Genomic DNA, 19629 nt, shown 5'->3' with positions numbered 1-19629 from the left:
TAGTTTGGAGGACATGATTGTGTTCGCTGCTGCTGCAGCGAGCCCACAACAATAAATTTTCTTGAATCACACCCCATAATTTATCAGTTTCAGTGATTCCAAGTATATCTGTGAGATCAAAGAGCTGACTGGAGAGAAATAAACAATGCACGGCCATGTTTTATAAATGTTTGTAATTCACTCTCACATGTATTCATTCCTTTTTTCCCCTCTACTATGTACCATAAAGGAGTGACACAAATAAACAATTCAAAAAAGGGACACAATTATTTCACATGAAACTTTTATTTTGGTAATGCATCCAGTCATACAGGTTGATGATTTTATTGACGCTGGCACCGATTCAACCTTGTTTCAAAAAATGAATGTGTCGATTCATTGCCTCGTTATAATCATGTACTCATATCACAAACAGTGGTTTAAATTCATGTGAATTAACTATGAAAAGACAACGTCTTTAACCTTAAAAGACAACGTCACACTGATAAGAACCAGTATGCGCGGGCAGGTCGGCAGCAAAAGAACCCCACCGCTCATAAGATGCAATGTAAAAGTGGTCACAGCCTCACGTGTAAAATTGCATCCCATCAGACTTTCAGATGCTGTTTTTCTCCCAGTGTGGAGGAGGAATGCTTAAGATTTTGACTGTGATCTCTCGCTCTTGAAATATATATATCTTGGTTTCTGTTGTGTGTAAACAATAATAACAATTCAAAGCAGTTGTCCCCCAAACCCCACCTCCAGTGGCTGTCATAAGAACGGAGGGAGCGCTTTATGATCATGGCACCAGAACCTGCTTGGCTCACGCAGCTGCAGCCCGTCAAGAATAACTAATGCTCCGTCCCGCGAAGGTGTCGCACGCAGAGAACGGCCGAGAATAGCAGACCTCCAAGCTCACAGCAGTCTCACCCGCGACGCGGTTGTGAGCTTGTGTGTCAGCTGTTCTCGGCGCGTAATACCGTTGCGTGATGAAGTATACAGTATGTCTCGCTAGGGCGCACCCCACTAGCCAACACACAAGAGGAGGTTGAATGAACTGAAACCAGAATTTGCACCCCAAAACATCAGGTTTTGGGATATGTAGGGAATTGATTACATGAAACAGTCACCTGTGCGTCCAGTCTCAATGTTTGTAAACAAATATATATATATATATATATATATATATATATATATATATATATATATATATATATATATATATATATATATATATATATATATATATTGCAAATGTGTGTCCATATGCATCAGCAAAAATAGAGCCCCTGTTTGGCTCAGAGAATGGTTTGATAGTGGAATATTCAATTGATAAACCCCACCAAAGTTATTACATAATGTATTATAGACATGGGCTTCATAGGAAGTGTTACCAGATTTTCTGAAACATCTACCTACCGTATGAAGTCAATTAATGGAAAATTAACTCCTTTTGAATGGCAATGAATTATGTAAAACAATTTACACACTGCACACACAGATACACAAAAGCTAGCTTTCGAAGAGAAGTGGAATCTGTGCTAATGGCTAGGACTGATATGGCCCTTTAAGAAGCCAAATGTCTGTTGCCTTCAACTGTGTGATACATAGGACCACAATGGAAACAATTCCCCAGGACCTTTTTGTGTTATCCTTTTAGCCTTAATGTCTGACTGTAATATGTAGCTGTTTACATTTCTGACTAATAAAGTATTCAATCAATCAATCCATCAATCAATCAATCAATCAATTGTTTTGTTTGAGATTCAGTGTAACAGGTCATGCATCATCTACTGCTGACATTCCACCTTGGTTCTCATTCGTCACTGAACTAGTCTGTCAATCTGGCTAAATTGATTAATTCATTTTGCTGTGGGAAGGATGGGCGTCTACAAAAGTCCGGTATGTGGTTGATCTAATCTGCTTGATTTATATTACAGACAGGAAGAATAAAAACATTATATAAAACCCACTTTACATCATATTATTCAAAGCATTACTTGTGTCTCATCTGAGTAAAACTTATGATACATTTGAGTCCAACGGTGAGTTTTCTATTGCCCACGGTAGTCTAAATGACTCCAAAGGCACGTTGAGGTGAGAAAAATCAAGCCATGTCAAGCTGGCAGCATTGTTTAACAAAAGGATGGAGCCCAGCTTAACCACTTATGTATTATGGTTAGGTTATAGACAACTTCTGTGTGTGGTCCTTAACTAATGATATATTAATGTTGGTTAAGTTGTGGTGACTGAACCATTAATTAACATGAATTAATGATTAAGTAATGATGAACTCGTGATTAATTAATGCAGTTAATCATTAATGAAGCATTAATTACGTGCATGAATGTGACAAAAACACAACAATCTCCATATAGCTTCATGGGGTGTTATATTTATTTTTTATCATTTTGAACTGGGGACCCCCCACCCTGACAAACACTTTGGAATTGAGGTATTACATTAAGTTTGACTCGGTTCCACAGATATATTGTGCAATTAGCCCATCTACACAATGTTTGCCTCTTTCTAAGGTCATATTTAACTGATTTATTTTTTCTTTTCATGATATTGTTTTTTTTTTTTTTTGGTGCAGTAATGGTCTTTTTAGAGGTATTAAAAAGGTCTTAAAAGACCTTAAATTGCATGTAACCTGCATACACTTACTTTATACTGTAGGCTGTGTTTGTTTTTCTCACTCTACTGCTGAGTGAGACAACAATGTAGTACATTAAGCTGGAGCTGTTAACAACTCATTGACATCTGTGACCCAGACTACAAAAACATCAAAACCACCCAAAAAGTAACAAAAGTTTAAGTGTCCTCCTCAAATGGAGTGCAGTGGAAGTATGAAGCAAACAATGGAAATACCAGTGGTGTAAAGAAACTAATTACATTTACTCAAATACTGTACCACAATGTTGAAGTACTTTTACTTTAGTGGAGTATTTCCTATTAACCACTTCATCCCTAAATAGATTTCGGCTATTTGAAAATAGCCGATCTACAGGCTTGTAGATTTGCTATTTTCAAAGGATTTTTAAACATTTGGAAACTTGTGAAATGGTACATTCTGCGTATGAGTAATTTTACTTTTGCTACTTTTGAAGCCAATACTTTTGTACTTTTACTCCAGTAAATTTGATTACCGGACTTTTACTTGTAAGGGCACGGTCAAAACAAAGTTTAATTCTACCTATGAGGGTGGATTCTACCAATGCTTTTCAATGGGAATGGAGTTGTTTCTTGCCATTCGGAAGAAACCTTGCCAAAACCTTGCCAAACATTTGCTGTGGGGTGACCTTGCCAATCACCCCACCAACCTTGTTGGTGGGGTGATTGTTATGCTATTTTTATACCACTGACACCACCTAGCCAAGAAGCACTATCAAGTTTCATTGGCTACAAGGATGCTATAGGAAAGGCCTCTGAAGTCCTTTAAAGGCCGTTCCTTCTTTTATTTTAAGCTTAGCTTGCACTTAACAGCCAATATAAGCATGCTGAGACGGTTAACCCAGAACTCATTGCAAAGGAGTTCAGAGTTCCATTAAGTGGTGAGTGAGACTTCATCTGTCCTTCATTTAAGTGGTGAGTAAGACTTCATCTGTCCTTCATGGTCATATAAATGTGTTGTTATGATGATGTTTGTTATTCGTAGTCATACAGTACATGTTTTAGAGGTGTTAGCTACCTATTCCTAGTCATATAAATCTATTATGTTTTTTAACCTGACTCCGTACATAGTGACACATACTGTAGCTACACACATGACCCAGGGTTACACACAATGAATGGGCAGCATAATTGATGTTATATTGTACAGATTGAAATGATTGATTGTGTGTTCTTTTATTTATAATGATAATGGTTTTGGCCAGATTGGAATGTCCTTTTGTTCATTAATTTCTATTTAGACATTTCGGTTATGTTATGATTATATAAATTATAATTTGCATTGCATGTACTTTTACATCTACCAAAGTTATTATTATTATTATTGTTCTTTTAAAGTAGCAAATTATGTTTTACTTGAGTACAGTTTGGATAGTCTACCCACCTCTGACTGTAACCTTAATTCATACAATGGAATCAAAGTGCATTAGAAAGAGGAAGAAAATCTATATTCAGCACTTAATTAAAAAAAAAAACAATAAACATGGCTGTAATGACAAAAAATAACTTGGTTAAAGCTAATAACAAACACACAAACGAAAATAACTGAATTGGCAGGCCTCGTTTCATTTCATTGCATGTAATAAAACTAATTATATTGAAATGGATCACTCTTTTTTAGATGTGGAACTAATGCAGTGGTGTGTGGCAAGAATGAACATTAGGATTCAAATAATCTAATTTAATTCATGAATATACATTGTATTGAATAATTCAACTCATATTAATGTCCTAAAAATTATGTGTTTCTTTCACACTTAAGGGTTGCACACAAGGTTTCACTGCTACTGGTAGAGGACAAAAGTGAGTGTTAAGCTATAACCATAAGAATAGTCCTACAATTATCTGCTTGGATCTCAAGTCAGCAAAGGCATCAACACCATCTATTTGTCTGTCTACAGAAAACCGCCACCATGAGTACGGACGCAGAGATGGAGCAATATGGCAAGGCCGCCATTTACCTCCGTAAGCCAGAGAAGGAGAGAATGGCAGCTCAAAGTGCGCCATTTGATGCCAAATCTGCAGCATTTGTAACTGATGTTAAGGAGCTGTATGTCAAGTGTAAAATCCTAAAGAGGGACGGTGGCAAAGTCACCGTGGAAACGCTCGAGACGAAGGAGGTACGTAGAGGTGGATCTGAAATAAAATACACACAGTACAACTGTATTTGCAAGACATTCTAAAGTTGTTGTTTCTTTTAGGAAAGAGTTGCAAAGGAGGCTGATGTCACCCCTATGAACCCTCCCAAGTATGACAAAATTGAGGATATGGCCATGATGACCCACCTCACTGAAGCCACTGTCCTGTATAACCTCAAAGAGCGTTATGCAGCATGGATGATCTATGTAAGGTTTTCTACATGCTGAGAACAGACTTTGTTGCACCTGTAAAGAAAAGAAAGAACAATACAGAGCACACATTATATCATCAAGTGAAATCCATAGAATGACAGATTCAAACAAACTCATGGTTCTGAAGTTAACTTGCTCATTAGTTGATGCCACTTGCAACTCGTAACTGTAATCCCAGCTCTAGTGATCCGTTGTCCCAGATATGTGGCATGGTCAGTGCTATGTTGTATGATGTTAATGTTCTCTCTCTTCTCCCCTTCAGACCTACTCTGGCTTGTTTTGTGCAACTGTGAACCCCTACAAGTGGCTCCCAGTGTACGACCAGGAGGTTGTAAATGCCTACAGAGGCAAGAAGCGTATTGAGGCTCCACCCCACATCTTCTCTGTCTCTGACAACGCTTATCAGTTCATGCTGATGGGTACGTACTAGTCAGGACAATGTAAAAAAAGAATAATAATATATATATAAAAAATATATATATATAAAAATATAATATAATGCTATAATGGTTTTGTGCTGTATCCGTGACTAAAGGTTTGCTTTACATTTTACAGATAAAGAGAACCAGTCTGTCTTGATCACGTAAGTTTCCCATCTAATAGGCATTAAATAAAAATCACACCCAGTGTGAAGTGAGCGGTGTGGTCATCACAGTGATGGAAGCTCACTTAAAAAAAAAATCACACCCTGTGTGAAGAGAGTGGTGCCTTTGATGAGCCCCGTATTGATGTTGTCATCAATGTTTGTTTATTGGACATACATACGGCCGGACACACAGACAAAGTCAGATATAGGAGTGGTTGGCACCACTCAAAAAGTTTTTTTTTTTAAGTGCATAGTCCTATTTATAGGTTATTAATTTCATCATGTGCCTCGCTAGCCAATCACATTGCTGAATAGAGTCAGCCAATAGAGTCAGCCAATCACAGTACAGCTAGGGGTGTACTAATGTAGAGGGGTGTGCTATTATGAGCCAATCACAGTACATCGAAGGGTGTACTAATGATGTGTCCCAACCCCACTTATAGGAGCGGCTACACCGCTCAAAAAGCAACATTGTACACAAATTCACTAACTGCATTTCTCTGAATGTATGCATTTATAACCAGTGGAGAATCCGGTGCTGGAAAGACTGTGAACACCAAGCGTGTCATCCAGTACTTTGCAACAGCTAGTTCTGGTGGAGAAAAAGCAGCGGCCGGTAAAATCAAGGTATTTGTACAGTTTTTTTAATCAAAAAAGGATTTTGAACATAAAGCATTTATATGCAATATAGCAATCAAAAATAATTCTGACCAAATTGTATATTGGGCGATGTCTAAAACATTCTAGGGGTCACTGGAGGATCAGATTATTGCAGCCAATCCCTTGCTGGAGTCCTATGGTAATGCCAAGACTGTGAGGAATGACAACTCCTCTCGCTTTGTAAGTATAAATAATGACATTTTATAGAAAGCCTGCAATAATTCCAAAATGTAGATGAAACTAATTGTGCTATATCAAACAGGGTAAATTCATCAGAATCCATTTCGGCACAACGGGTAAACTGGCCAGTGCTGATATTGAGACATGTAAGTATGAAGTTCACAGATGATAAATTATATATGCGTTAATTTGAGGATTACATTTTGAGTTATGTACAACCCATATAGATTATTATTTTTGTCATAATTACAATTGTAATTATAATAATACTCATTATTATTATTACCCTTATTATTGTTATATTATTATTATTATTGTTATTAATATGAGTTATGTACAACCCATATAGATCTGCTGGAGAAGTCTAGAGTGACCTATCAGCTTCCTGCAGAGAGAGGTTACCACATCTTTTTCCAGATGATGACCAATCACAAACCTGAGATTATTGGTAAGTGGAATTACTGATGATGCAGTGAGAACATAAATGAATGAATAAAAACACATGTTAACCCTTTTTTAATCCCTTTTAAGAAATGTGTCTGATCACCTCCAACCCCTACGACTTCCCGTTGATCAGCATGGGACAGATCACTGTGGCCAGCATTGATGACAAAGCGGAGCTGGACGCTACTGATGTCAGTGAACATATTTGTTTCTTTCTAATACTCACTATAGTGTGAACTGCAGTCAGTTGCTCTGCAAAATGTATTTTATAAAGCTGTGACCCCCCAAACTAATCCTATTTGAACTGGGCAACCCCCCACCCCGACAAGCACTTGGAATTGTAGCAGTTGAGGCATTACATTTAGTTTGACTCAGTTCCACAGATAAATATTGTGAAGATAGCCGATCTACATGTTTTCACATTCTTTACCTCTTTCTTACAGTAGGTATTAGTCAACAATTTGGCCAATGTTTGACAATTTGTATGGTATAGTTTGTTGATTACTTTTGACACAGTAATGGTCATATTTGTTTTATTTCAATGTATTTCTTTTATAGGTCTTAAAAGTCCTTAAATTGTCACTTTAGAAATGTGCAGATACCATGTATACACTTACTGTCATTTAGTTTGTTAACTGTTGAGTTGTACACAGTTCTAAATGATGTTTGTTAAACTAATGTTTAATCTCAATCTTTTGAATACATCTCTGCTTATCAGGAGGCTATTGACATCCTGGGCTTCAACGGTGAGGAAAAACAGATGATCTACAAGTTCACCGGTGCAGTGATGCATCATGGTGTCATGAGGTTCAAACAGAAGCAGCGTGAAGAACAGGCAGAACCTGACGGCACAGAGGGTGAGCTGATCTTTATTATATATTTTTTCCTCCTTCCTGTCAGGTGATAAGAAGTGGCATGCTCACTCCTCAAGCATTGAAGGAAGCATGAGCTCAGTTTAGGGGCTCTCCCCAAGCTGGCAGAGGGAGAGAAATGCCCAGGATTACAGTTTACTGGGTTACAAAAATTGTGGAGAAAAAAGAAAACATATTATACAGACAAAATATTATTTGGTTTACCTTTGATCCTAGATTACTATCTCTATGCATTTGACGTATTAACTTGTGTTTACTGTACCTTGCTTACTGTAAGTCGCTCTCTGGATTAAGAGCGTCTGCTAAATGCCTAAATTGTAAATTGTAAATTGTATGAACATTTCAGAGGCTGACAAGATTGGCTACCTGTTGGGTATAAACTCAGCAGAGATGCTTAAGGCGTATTGCTACCCCAGAGTGAAAGTCGGAAATGAGTATGTCACTAAGGGACAAACTGTGCCACAGGTGAGTAAATTACATTATTTCCATGTTCTGATTTCATACACACCTTATATTTTCAACACAGCATACCATAAGACCTCTAATATCTTTTTGAGTTGTGTCTTAAATCAGCTTCTGTAGATAAAATGATCCTCAAACATTATTCAAATTAATTTCTATTTATTTATTTAATATATGAAGAGCATACAAAATATACCATACCACACTGCAGAAACACGTGCAGCTCCATGCACCTCTGACATTATTTTAACAGTATTGTTATACCTTTAAAAATATATATATTATACCTGCTAAATGCCTGAATTCTAAATAGTAAATTGTGTAATTCACACCTATGTCCTTAGGTAATGAACTCAGTCGGTGCCTTGGCCAAGTCCCTCTATGAGAAGGAGTTCTTCTGGATGGTCATTAGGATCAACGAGATGCTGGACACCAAGCAGCAGAGAAACTTCTACATTGGTGTGCTGGACATCGCTGGTTTTGAAATCTTTGATGTAAGCATGGACTTTTTTTTAAAGTGCGAGACTAATTATTTTATTGTCACAATTACACAATTACAAGATATTGGGCTAATGATATTTCCACACACAGTTCAACACCCTGGAGCAGCTGTGCATCAACTTCACCAATGAGAAACTGCAACAGTTTTTCAACCACACCATGTTTGTTCTGGAACAAGAAGAGTACAAAAAAGAAGGCATCCCCTGGGATCTCATTGACTTTGGCATGGACCTGGCTATCTGCATTGAGCTCATTGAGAAGGTATGTACATGGACTTGGCTGTCTGCATTGAGCTCATTGAGAAGGTATACTATTATTATTATATTATCATGGACCTGGCTGTCTGCATTGAACTCATTGAAAAGGTATACTATTACTTTGTACTTTAATGGACATGATGTTAATATTGTTTTTGTCATTTTCTCTTTTGTCTCCTTTACAAAGCCCTTGGGCATCTTCTCCATCCTTGAAGAGCAGTGCATGTTCCCAAAGTCTTCAGACAAAACTTTCGCCGAAAAGTTGCTTGACCAGCATCTTGGGAAGAACAAGGCCTTTGAGAAACCCAAGCCTGCCAAAGGCAAGGGTGAGGCCCACTTCTCCCTGGTCCACTACGCTGGAACTGTGGACTACAGCATCACAGGCTGGCTTGAGAAGAACAAGGACCCCCTGAACGACTCTGTCATTCAGCTGTTCCAGAAGTCTTCAGTTAAACTTCTGGCTGTGTTCTATCCCCCACCTGAGCCAGAAGGTATGTTTATTGTCTCCGCCAGGCCGAAAGGAATGGCGAGAGAGTATGTTTTACCCCCTGTCCGTATGTCCGTCTGTGTGTCCGTCCGTGTGTCCTGTCCGCGTGTTAGTAGCTAATCTCCAGCACCGTTGGCCCGTCGCTGCGAAACTGTGCACACCCACTCCCTGGATGCCAATTCAGAACCTCTGCCCACATTTTTCACATGGGCCACCAGAGGCCACCAGAGGCCGATTTGTGCAAAACCCATTTTTTCCCCATTCCTCCTACAGCTTTTAACCAAACGTCATGCAAATTGGTACACAGTATCTCTATAGTCATGTGATCAACCCCGATCTGTCCGATTTCCCATATTCCATCCTGGTTGGCTCTCAAAGTTTGCAGGATTGGTCCGTTTTGAACAAAATGTCTCAAATCATGAACGCAGCTTGCAATTTCCATAAAATTGCACACGCACATTCCCATGAGGCCGAGGAAGAAATGCCACACTTTTCACAATGACCTGTTATAGCGCCACCAGGAGGCCACAATAACCTACCTGACCTGGCGGAGACCTGTGCTCCGAGGAGCACTTTTTCTAGTTAATCTCTGTGACACCAAACAATGACACGACAAGGACGGAAAGGGGAACAAGACTAACACATGAGGACTGATTACACATGAGATACAGCTTGGGGAGACATGGGCATAGAACCATGAAAACTAGAACAAGAACATAACACATAGAAATACAAGACCTAGACAAGACAGGGAAAGTCTGTGACTGTGACAGAACCCCCCCTCAGTCCCTTTCCCTGCCTGCCCACATGTACCTGCGCTCTCAAGTTCTTGTCCCCTCTATACATTCCTCTCGTCTCCCTTTTATCATGGACATTGTGGGATATTCTTTAATTTGTTCCTGTCCAGGACTTTGGTTCGACCTTGGTCGTTGAAAATTTGCTACATAAATAAACTTTTTATTTTTTTATTTTATGTTTCTAACAAATATAAACAGATAACAATAAGAAAGGAGGCAAGAAGAAGGGTGGTTCCATGCAAACTGTGTCTAGTGCTTTCAGGGTAAGAATATTTATTAATTATTCTCAACATTATATTCATGTAAGAATGAAGTATTATTATTGTCAACATTATATCCATGTAAGAAATAGGCACGTCTTTGTGAGCTTGTGAGCTTGTAGATCAGCTATCTTTGAATGGCTGAATTATAAAATAGGGCTTAAGTGGGTAATGTATGTTTTAGGACAATCTAAATCTGTAAAGCAACTAGTATCTAAATGAGAACGTTTTACTAATAATAAGCCTACTTGGCTCTTTTATGTCTCAATAGGCGAACTTGGGGATGCTGATGACCAACTTGAGGAGCACTCATCCTCACTTTGTGCGTTGCCTGATTCCCAACGAGTCCAAGACTCCAGGTAAACACAGAAAATACAAACGTAAACAATGATTGTGAGGTGGTCATTTAATGCAACTTTAGCCAGTGTGTAACTATTTTGTCCTAATAACATCTTTACAGGCTTGATGGAGAATTTCTTGGTCATCCATCAGCTAAGGTGTAACGGTGTGCTGGAGGGCATCAGAATCTGTAGAAAGGGCTTCCCAAGCAGAATCCCATATGCTGACTTCAAGCAGAGGTATTCATTCCTTTTTCCAGCAGCTTTTATTTCCAAACCCATTAACTCTTTGACTGCCAGAAATAAAACATAATTTGCCAAGCCACTGCCAGCGATGTTAGAGTGTTTTCACTAACCCTTGAGAAATCATAGAATATTTATCTCCAGTATGATCGATACCCCGATCGCTCTAAAAGACGTATCCGAGTCTCCACAAAAAAGCAACAGAAACAGAAATCCAATAACAAGGAAGTGAACGGGCTTCCTTTTTTTTGCGATCACGTTATTTGCTCCTGCTTTGCTTCTCTGGGAGTCAAATGTTGACTCCCAGGTTAGTGAAAAGCGCCATCTAGTGGAAAACCACTGAAAACACAAAATCTTTGGCAGGCCGCACCTTTGCAAAATATGGCGAGAAATCTTGCTAAGTTAAGAGTTAACGGGAGGCACGCAAAATGACCATGAACTTCTGCAAAACAGGTACAAAGTACTGAATGCCAGCGCATGTCCCGATGGCGCGTTCATGGACAACAAGAAAGCCTCTGAGAAGCTGCTTGGGTCCATTGATGTTCCAGTTGATGAGTACAAGTTTGGACACACCAAGGTAAACCCACTGTGAACCTGGTTTAACATTATCAAGAGAGGACTAAAAGTTGATGTACAGTTCTTTTAGTTACAGTGTTTGTAACATTGTGTTCAGGTGTTCTTCAAAGCTGGTCTGCTGGGTACGCTGGAGGAGATGCGAGATGAAAAGCTGTTTGCTCTGGTCACCATGACTCAGGCTCTCGCACGAGCTTACCTCATGAGGAAGCAGTTTGTTAAGATGATGGCTACAAGGTACTTTGAAAACATAATTTATTCAATATTTAGTATCATTTGTAAGTACACTTACTGTTCAATACAATTTTAATACAAGCGTATACTTCTTCTATCACTGTCCACAATCATGACACACTTCAACCGTTTTTCCACAGAGACGCCGTTTTCACCATACAGTTCAACCTCCGCTCGTTCGTCGCTGTGAAACACTGGCCATGGATGAAGGTCTACTACAAGATCAAGCCTCTTCTGCAGAGCGCTGAGACTGAGAAGGAACTGGCCAACATGAAGGAGAACTACGAGAAGATGACGACTGACCTGTCTACTGCCCTGGCCAAGAAGAAGGACCTAGAGGAGAAGATGGTGGCTCTGATACAGGAGAAAAATAACCTTGCCCTGGCAGCATCATCAGTAAGCAGGCTAAACTGGACATTTTACAAATCCCTTCCTCAGATCACAAAGCTGCGCTTTCTCACACTATGCTCCCTAAGAGTCTGTACTCCACAACAGGCAACTGCAAAAGTACGTCTTGACCAGAACAAATGCTGACATGCTTGTGTGTTTTCTTTTTCTTTTTCATTGACCAAAAGGGAGATGAAGCATTGAATGATGCCGAGGAGAGATGTGAGGGTCTTATTAAAAGTAAGATCCAGTTGGAGGCAAAGCTCAAAGAGACGACTGAGAGACTGGAGGACGAGGAGGAGATGAATGCTGAACTGACCGCCAAGAAGAGGAAGCTGGAGGATGAATGCTCTGAGCTCAAGAAGGACATTGATGACCTGGAGCTCACCTTGGCCAAAGTGGAGAAGGAGAAGCACGCCACTGAAAACAAGGTATTATACACTCTCTGGGGTTTTATCAAGTTAGTAGTCCTTGCTGTCGGGCAGAAACCTCCTATCTACATATTTAAACCTTTTGTGTTTTTTTGTAAATTAACGCCCTACTTGATCATACTACAGCGTCACACACACACACACACACACACACACACACACACACACACACACACACACACACACACACACACACACACACACACACACACACACACACACACACATAAAATAGCAGATCTGCAAGCTTGTCGACCTGCTACTTTTTCTATTTTTTTTGACAAGTAACTGTTTTGGACATGTGAGGTTTCCGCCCGACCAAGTAAAATAATGATCTATTCCATGACAACAAATTCTGTTCTGATAATATCAGGTGAAGAACCTGACCGAGGAGATGGCCTCTCAGGTTGAGCGAATTATTAACACTGTCCTTGTCGGGTTCGTTTAGGTGAAGAACCTGACCGAGGAGATGGCCTCTCAGGATGAGGGACTTGCTAAGCTGACCAAGGAGAAAAAGGCCCTCCAAGAGGCACATCAGCAGACCCTGGATGACCTGCAGTCAGAGGAAGACAAAGTCAACACTCTGACCAAGGCCAAGACCAAGCTGGAGCAACAAGTTGACGATGTGAGTTTTACCAAAGTGAATTGGATGTTTGGAACACATTATGTTTATTGTTTCACTGAATGATGATGTACAACTCATGTATCATTGTGCAGCTGGAGGGTTCTCTTGAGCAAGAGAAGAAGCTCCGCATGGACCTGGAGAGAACCAAGAGAAAGCTGGAGGGTGATCTGAAACTGGCCCAGGAATCCATAATGGACCTGGAAAATGACAAGCAGCAGTCTGATGAGAAGATAAAGAAGTAATGTGGACCAACAATATGAAATGTCATGGAGAGAAACCACCTGCAGAATGACACTAAAATATGATGTGCTTTGTTCCACAGGAAGGACTTTGAAGTAAGCCAGCTTCTGAGTAAGATTGAGGATGAACAATCTATGGGGGCTCAGCTACAGAAGAAGATCAAAGAACTCCAGGTATTTTTTTTTCTTTAAAAATCATTAATAATAAGTAAGAGTGAATTATTACTTTCAGATGTTAATCTAACATCATTAAATTGAAAGGCTCGTATTGAAGAACTGGAAGAAGAGATCGAGGCGGAGCGTGCCGCTCGTGCCAAGGTGGAGAAGCAGAGAGCTGATCTCTCCAGGGAACTTGAGGAGATCAGTGAGAGGCTTGAGGAGGCTGGAGGAGCCACCGCTGCTCAGATTGAGATGAATAAGAAGCGTGAGGCTGAGTTCCAGAAGCTGCGTCGTGACCTAGAAGAGTCCACCCTGCAGCATGAAGCCACTGCCTCTGCTCTCCGTAAGAAACAGGCTGACAGTGTGGCTGAACTGGGTGAACAGATCGACAACCTCCAGAGAGTCAAGCAGAAACTGGAGAAGGAGAAGAGTGAATACAAGATGGAGATCGATGACTTGTCCAGCAACATGGAGGCTGTTGCTAAGGCAAAGGTATGATGGATCAATGACAAGACAACAGACATTTCAGATATTCAAAGAATGTACAAACAGTACAAACTGATCTCAGAGTATTACTCACAAACTGTTTAAATCGAGCAAGTGAAATGAAATTCTCCAATTTAAAAACAGTTCCACACGTGGGGCATAGTAGTGAAAGGCAGTCTTACCCAGCTCAGATTTAACTGTGGGAACGTTTAAAGCCCAGTAATCCTGTTGATTGGTAATTGCAAACTCTAAATGTTAACACGCTGTTAAGACAGGCAATTTTCTTAACCACTTAAAGCCCATTATCCGTATTGTGGGGATGCGTCGCTTTGTGAGCTTGTCGTTCGGCTATTTTAAGCAAAAGCTTTCCCAACAATAACAGAAAACGGAAAAGACCGGAGGGACACCGCTCAACCATATGGGGTTTAAGTGGTTAAGTAAGGCTTTGTAGATAAAAACAGTGCAGTGATGTTCTCTCTTCATAGCTAATGATGGCCAATCCAGTGATGAGTAAGGAAACCATCTCCAGTTATAAACAGGAGGGCTGAATGATAGACTTTATCAAGTGGCTTTACTGTTCAAATCAAAGCAATGAACCAATCAGAAAAAAGCATGATTGAATAAGTCCAATGTTTATTTACAGGGAAATCTTGAGAAGATGTGCCGCACCCTTGAGGACCAACTTAGTGAAATCAAGGCCAAGAGTGATGAGAACGTTCGCCAGATCAATGATATTGGAGCTCAGAGAGCAAGACTGTTGACAGAGAACGGTAAATGTTCATCTTAAAGTCTACTTTGTCTACATGGTTTGTCGATGGTACTTGAGCAAATAATTAGATATGATGCTTTGATCAACAGTTATCCTGGGACTTTGATAATTTGTTTGAAATGTTTGAAACAAATATTTAAATTTCTAATTAGGTGAGTTTGGTCGTCAACTGGAGGAGAAAGAAGCTCTGGTCTCACAGCTCACCAGAGGCAAGCAGGCCTTTACCCAGCAGATTGAGGAGTTGAAGAGACTCAATGAAGAGGAGGTTAAGGTGAGGAACAGATTAGTCCCCCTTTTTTTTCAAGCTACTTGGCAGGTGATTGGATGATCCCGCCCCTAGCAGCCGCTGATTGGTTCGCACACACAGCGGTGCGGGCAGCTCTACTCTCTGAGCGAGTCCAGATGGAGGCCGTATTGTGAAGTCAATACCGCCCCCATCTGGCGGAGTCAGGTTACTTTTTTTTCCTAGTTTTATATTTTTTTGTAATTTAATTCAGTTCAATTCAATTTTTTTGTCCATTTTCTATTGACAGGCAAAGAATGCCCTTGCTCATGCTGTGCAATCAGCTCGCCATGACTGTGACCTTCTGAGGGAGCAGTTTGAGGAGGAACAGGAAGCCAAGGCGGAGCTGCAGCGTGGAATGTCCAAGGCAAACGCTGAGGTGTGTCAGTGGAGGAGCAAGTATGAGACTGATGCTGTCCAACGCACTGAGGAGCTGGAGGAAGCTAAGTAAGTCATCAGTGTTTTAAACCAGTGTTTCTCAAACCTTTTGGTGTGAAAGAACCCCAAATTGATACATATATTTGGCTGCGTACCACCCTCTGCAAAGGTTTGCCAGGGACCCACAGATGAGAAGATTTATATTAAAATGAATTCCAAATTATTCCAGATTTCCAAACATTTTCCATGAAAATAGCAGATGTACAAGCTCGCAACGTCGCACAAAGTGACGCACTGTGAGCTTGTAGATCTGCTATGGATCCCAAGGACTCCTGGGGTCCCCGGACCCCACATTGAGAACCAATGTTTTACACTGTCAGGCACCACTCACTATGCAAAATATTGTCCACATTAATTTGATTCCATTCAACACTGATCAACAGGAAGAAGCTAGCCCAGCGTCTGCAGGAGGCTGAAGAGCAAATCGAGGCTGTGAATTCCAAGTGCGCCTCTCTGGAGAAAACCAAACAGAGACTCCAGGGTGAAGTGGAAGACCTCATGATTGATGTGGAGAGGGCCAATGGTCTGGCTGCCAACCTTGACAAGAAACAGAGGAACTTCGATAAGGTGCTTTGACACTCATTATTTTGAAACAAAAATAATTCTTGCCTCCTTAAAGTTGGGTAAATTAAGCAATTCATTACAAATCATGTGCAGGTCCTTAAAGTGGGGTAAATGACGTATTTCATTACAAATGCTGTGCAGGTCCTGAACGTGGGGTAAATGACACATTTCATTACAAATCATGTGCAGGTCCTTAAAGTGGGGTAAATGACACATTTCATTACACATGCTGTGCAGGTCTTGGCAGAATGGAAGCAGAAGCATGAAGAGGGTCAGGCAGAACTGGAAGGAGCTCAGAAAGAGGCTCGTTCTCTCAGTACTGAGTTGTTTAAGATGAAGAACTCCTACGAGGAGTCTCTGGACCAACTGGAGACCATGAAGCGTGAGAATAAGAACCTGCAACGTGAGTCTTTCTCTACATAATTCTTTTAATAACAGTAAGAAAAAAAATGTTCAAGATCAGTTGTGGATCAGGCTACAACTTTATTCAAATGCAAATACAAAATAGTTGCTGATTGGAAGGTTCCTCATTGATTATTTCCAATCAACTGCAGAGGAGATCTCAGACCTGACTGAACAGATTGGTGAGACTGGAAAGAACATCCATGAGCTGGAGAAATCGAAGAAACAGACGGAGACAGAGAAGTCAGAGATCCAGACAGCACTGGAGGAAGCTGAGGTAAAACTTTTATCAATTTTCTATATCTTAGATTTATTTAAAAAAAAAAAGTTATATTCAAACAGTGTATTTGTATATGATGTTACATTTTGATCTTTACATTTTAGGGTACTCTGGAACACGAGGAGTCCAAGATTCTTCGTGTCCAGCTGGAGCTCAACCAGATCAAGGGTGAGGTCGACAGGAAGCTGGCAGAGAAGGATGAAGAGATGGAACAGATCAAGAGGAACAGCCAGAGGGTGATTGACTCCATGCAGGGCACTCTGGACTCTGAGGTCAGGAGCAGAAACGATGCCCTGAGAATCAAGAAGAAGATGGAGGGAGACCTGAACGAGATGGAGGTTCAGCTGAGCCACGCCAACCGCCAGGCTGCTGAGGCCCAGAAGCAGCTGAGGAACGTCCAGGGACAGCTTAAGGTGCAAAACATATCAGTTAGACACGTATTCAAACAATGGAACTGCACTGAACAAGTCACATTCTGATGTTTCTCTTAACTTGACCACCTCAAATGTGATTTATTTTAGGATGCCCAATTGCATCTTGACGATGCTGTCAGAGGTGCAGAAGATGTGAAGGAGCAAGGTGCCATGGTGGATCGTAGGAATGGCCTCATGATGGCTGAGATTGATGAGCTGAGAGTGGCTCTGGAACAGACAGAGAGAGGCCGCAAAGTGGCTGAGCAAGAACTGGTAGATGCTAGTGAGCGCGCTGGACTGTTGCACTCTCAGGTACGCACATCAGAAAAAATCTATATTCAGAATTTCAAAACGATTTACATCATGCTTACTTATATTGTTCAACTGAATCTTTATTTTAGAACACAAGCCTTTTGAACACCAAGAAGAAGATTGAGGCTGACCTGATCCAGGTCCAAGGTGAAGTGGACGACACTGTTCAAGAAGCAAGGAATGCTGAGGAGAAGGCCAAGAAAGCCATCACTGATGTAAGTTAGGATGCCCTACCCCTACCCTTATCTATTACATATACATATCCTCATGTCTTCATATTAACATACAATACAATGCAAACATGACTTTCCAGGCTGCTATGATGGCCGAGGAGCTGAAGAAGGAGCAGGACACTAGTTCTCACCTGGAGAGGATGAAGAAGAACCTGGAGGTCACAGTCAAGGACCTGCAGCACCGTCTAGATGAGGCTGAGAACCTGGCTATGAAGGGAGGCAAGAAGCAGCTCCAGAAACTGGAGGGCAGGGTAAGATGTAGTTTACTTCAACACAGCTTATAGTCTATAGATGATGACATAAGAAGAAATAATCTCATAATGTACAATTCAATTGTGAAGGTGCGTGAGCTGGAGGCAGAGGTTGAAGGTGCACAGAGAGGCGGAGCAGATGCTATTAAAGGTGTCCGCAAGTACGAGAGGAGAGTGAAAGAGCTGACATACCAGGTACTGTACACCATGTTCACTTTAATGACCATCATGCCTCTGACAAAATGAATAGATTGCATGAGCTTACAACTATGAATGTTATGAATTCGCTCTGACTTTAGACTGAAGAGGACAAGAAGAATCTTGGCAGGCTTCAGGATCTGGTAGACAAGCTGCAGATGAAGGTGAAGGGCTACAAGAGACAATCCGAGGAAGCGGTAAGATAAATATACATTGTGATGAATTTTCACTTGTGGCTGCCATGGGTATAGTACGGTTGGCACAGTGTAATTAAGACATAATAGGAATCAGTTATGTGAAAGATAATGCCGGTATAATGTGAACAGCAGGGCATGTGTCAGTGTCCATCTCGCTGCTTTCCACGAGTGGCACATAGAATCTCTATAGTGCTGTGCTTCTGCAGTATGGTATGGCATCCGCACCGCGGGGAAGCTGTTACTGTAATACGGGTGCTGAAAAGAAAGGCAAGCTCTTCCACAACAATGCACACGCTTCAGACGCAGGCTGTGTGTTTCAGAGTCATGATCGCGCCGTTCCAATGACAACATGTCCATGCTCATTCATGTGGTCCCAAGGCACTCATGAACATGCTGCATGGGCCATTGTATTAGCCACAAACACACTTTACAATTTCCTGAAATTGTCTCGTTTGGACTATAATTGCAAGATGCTCTTTTCAAATATTGAGTCTTTGAACCATCTCTATCATATTGTAGGAGGAATCAGCCAACACTCACCTGTCCAAGTGTAGAAAGATTCAGCATGAGCTGGAGGAGGCTGAAGAGCGTGCTGACATTGCTGAGTCCCAGGTTAACAAGATGAGAGCTAAAGGTCGTGACGCCAAGGTAAATACATGTGCAATATGAAGGTTTATTAAGATGATTATCTTTAACTAAGATTTAACAAAAGATTAGTGTTCGCTATCTAATAGTATATTTCTATGTTTACAGGGAAAAGATGCTGCTGAATAAGTTCTCCAATTCAAGTCACCATGCAAAGTCATAAAATATGATCCATTGTGTTCAATAAAGGTGGCAACAAAATCATTTTGTTTCATTGTCTCTTCAATCACTTTTTATTGTCAGGTTTGTCAGATTATTCTGGTTCCAACTCACATGTCCGCTATATACTATTTTGTAAACCCATTGCAAAGTAAAACAATAATAATAATGTGTAGGCCTATCAATTTTAGATGTTTTCAATGCAAATCACAGGATGGTTTTCAAGTGCCATCACCTCGTCAGCATGCTCATAAAATGCTG

General features: G+C 40.7%; 1 protein-coding gene across 1 annotated transcript; it reads left to right on the top strand.

Annotated features, from left to right (window-relative positions):
* Positions 1-4565: 4565 nt before the first annotated feature.
* On the top strand, positions 4566-19410 carry LOC311060780 (myosin heavy chain, fast skeletal muscle-like; the record flags this gene model as incomplete). Its single annotated transcript, XM_084079108.1, has 39 exons — positions 4566-4772; positions 4854-4997; positions 5266-5422; positions 5559-5586; positions 6114-6216; positions 6337-6429; positions 6512-6575; positions 6779-6877; positions 6961-7064; positions 7592-7730; positions 8092-8210; positions 8552-8701; positions 8799-8969; positions 9153-9456; positions 10448-10512; positions 10781-10868; positions 10970-11087; positions 11544-11667; positions 11764-11900; positions 12038-12293; positions 12473-12715; positions 13164-13340; positions 13433-13578; positions 13663-13753; positions 13841-14230; positions 14868-14994; positions 15146-15264; positions 15527-15723; positions 16098-16281; positions 16516-16681; positions 16833-16957; positions 17065-17373; positions 17482-17685; positions 17775-17900; positions 17999-18169; positions 18260-18364; positions 18469-18564; positions 19084-19212; positions 19318-19410. 39 exons carry the CDS (start codon positions 4566-4568, stop codon positions 19336-19338), a joined length of 5796 nt encoding a protein of 1931 aa, XP_083935234.1. The 3' UTR covers positions 19339-19410.
* Positions 19411-19629: the final 219 nt, after the last annotated feature.

The sequence above is a fragment of the Gymnoscopelus microlampas genome, assembly GCF_963454915.1.
Source record: "Gymnoscopelus microlampas genome assembly, chromosome: 14".
Lineage (NCBI taxonomy): Eukaryota > Metazoa > Chordata > Actinopteri > Myctophiformes > Myctophidae > Gymnoscopelus > Gymnoscopelus microlampas.
Note: the sequence above shows the minus strand (reverse complement) of the source record. Positions and strands in the feature narration are given on the sequence as shown.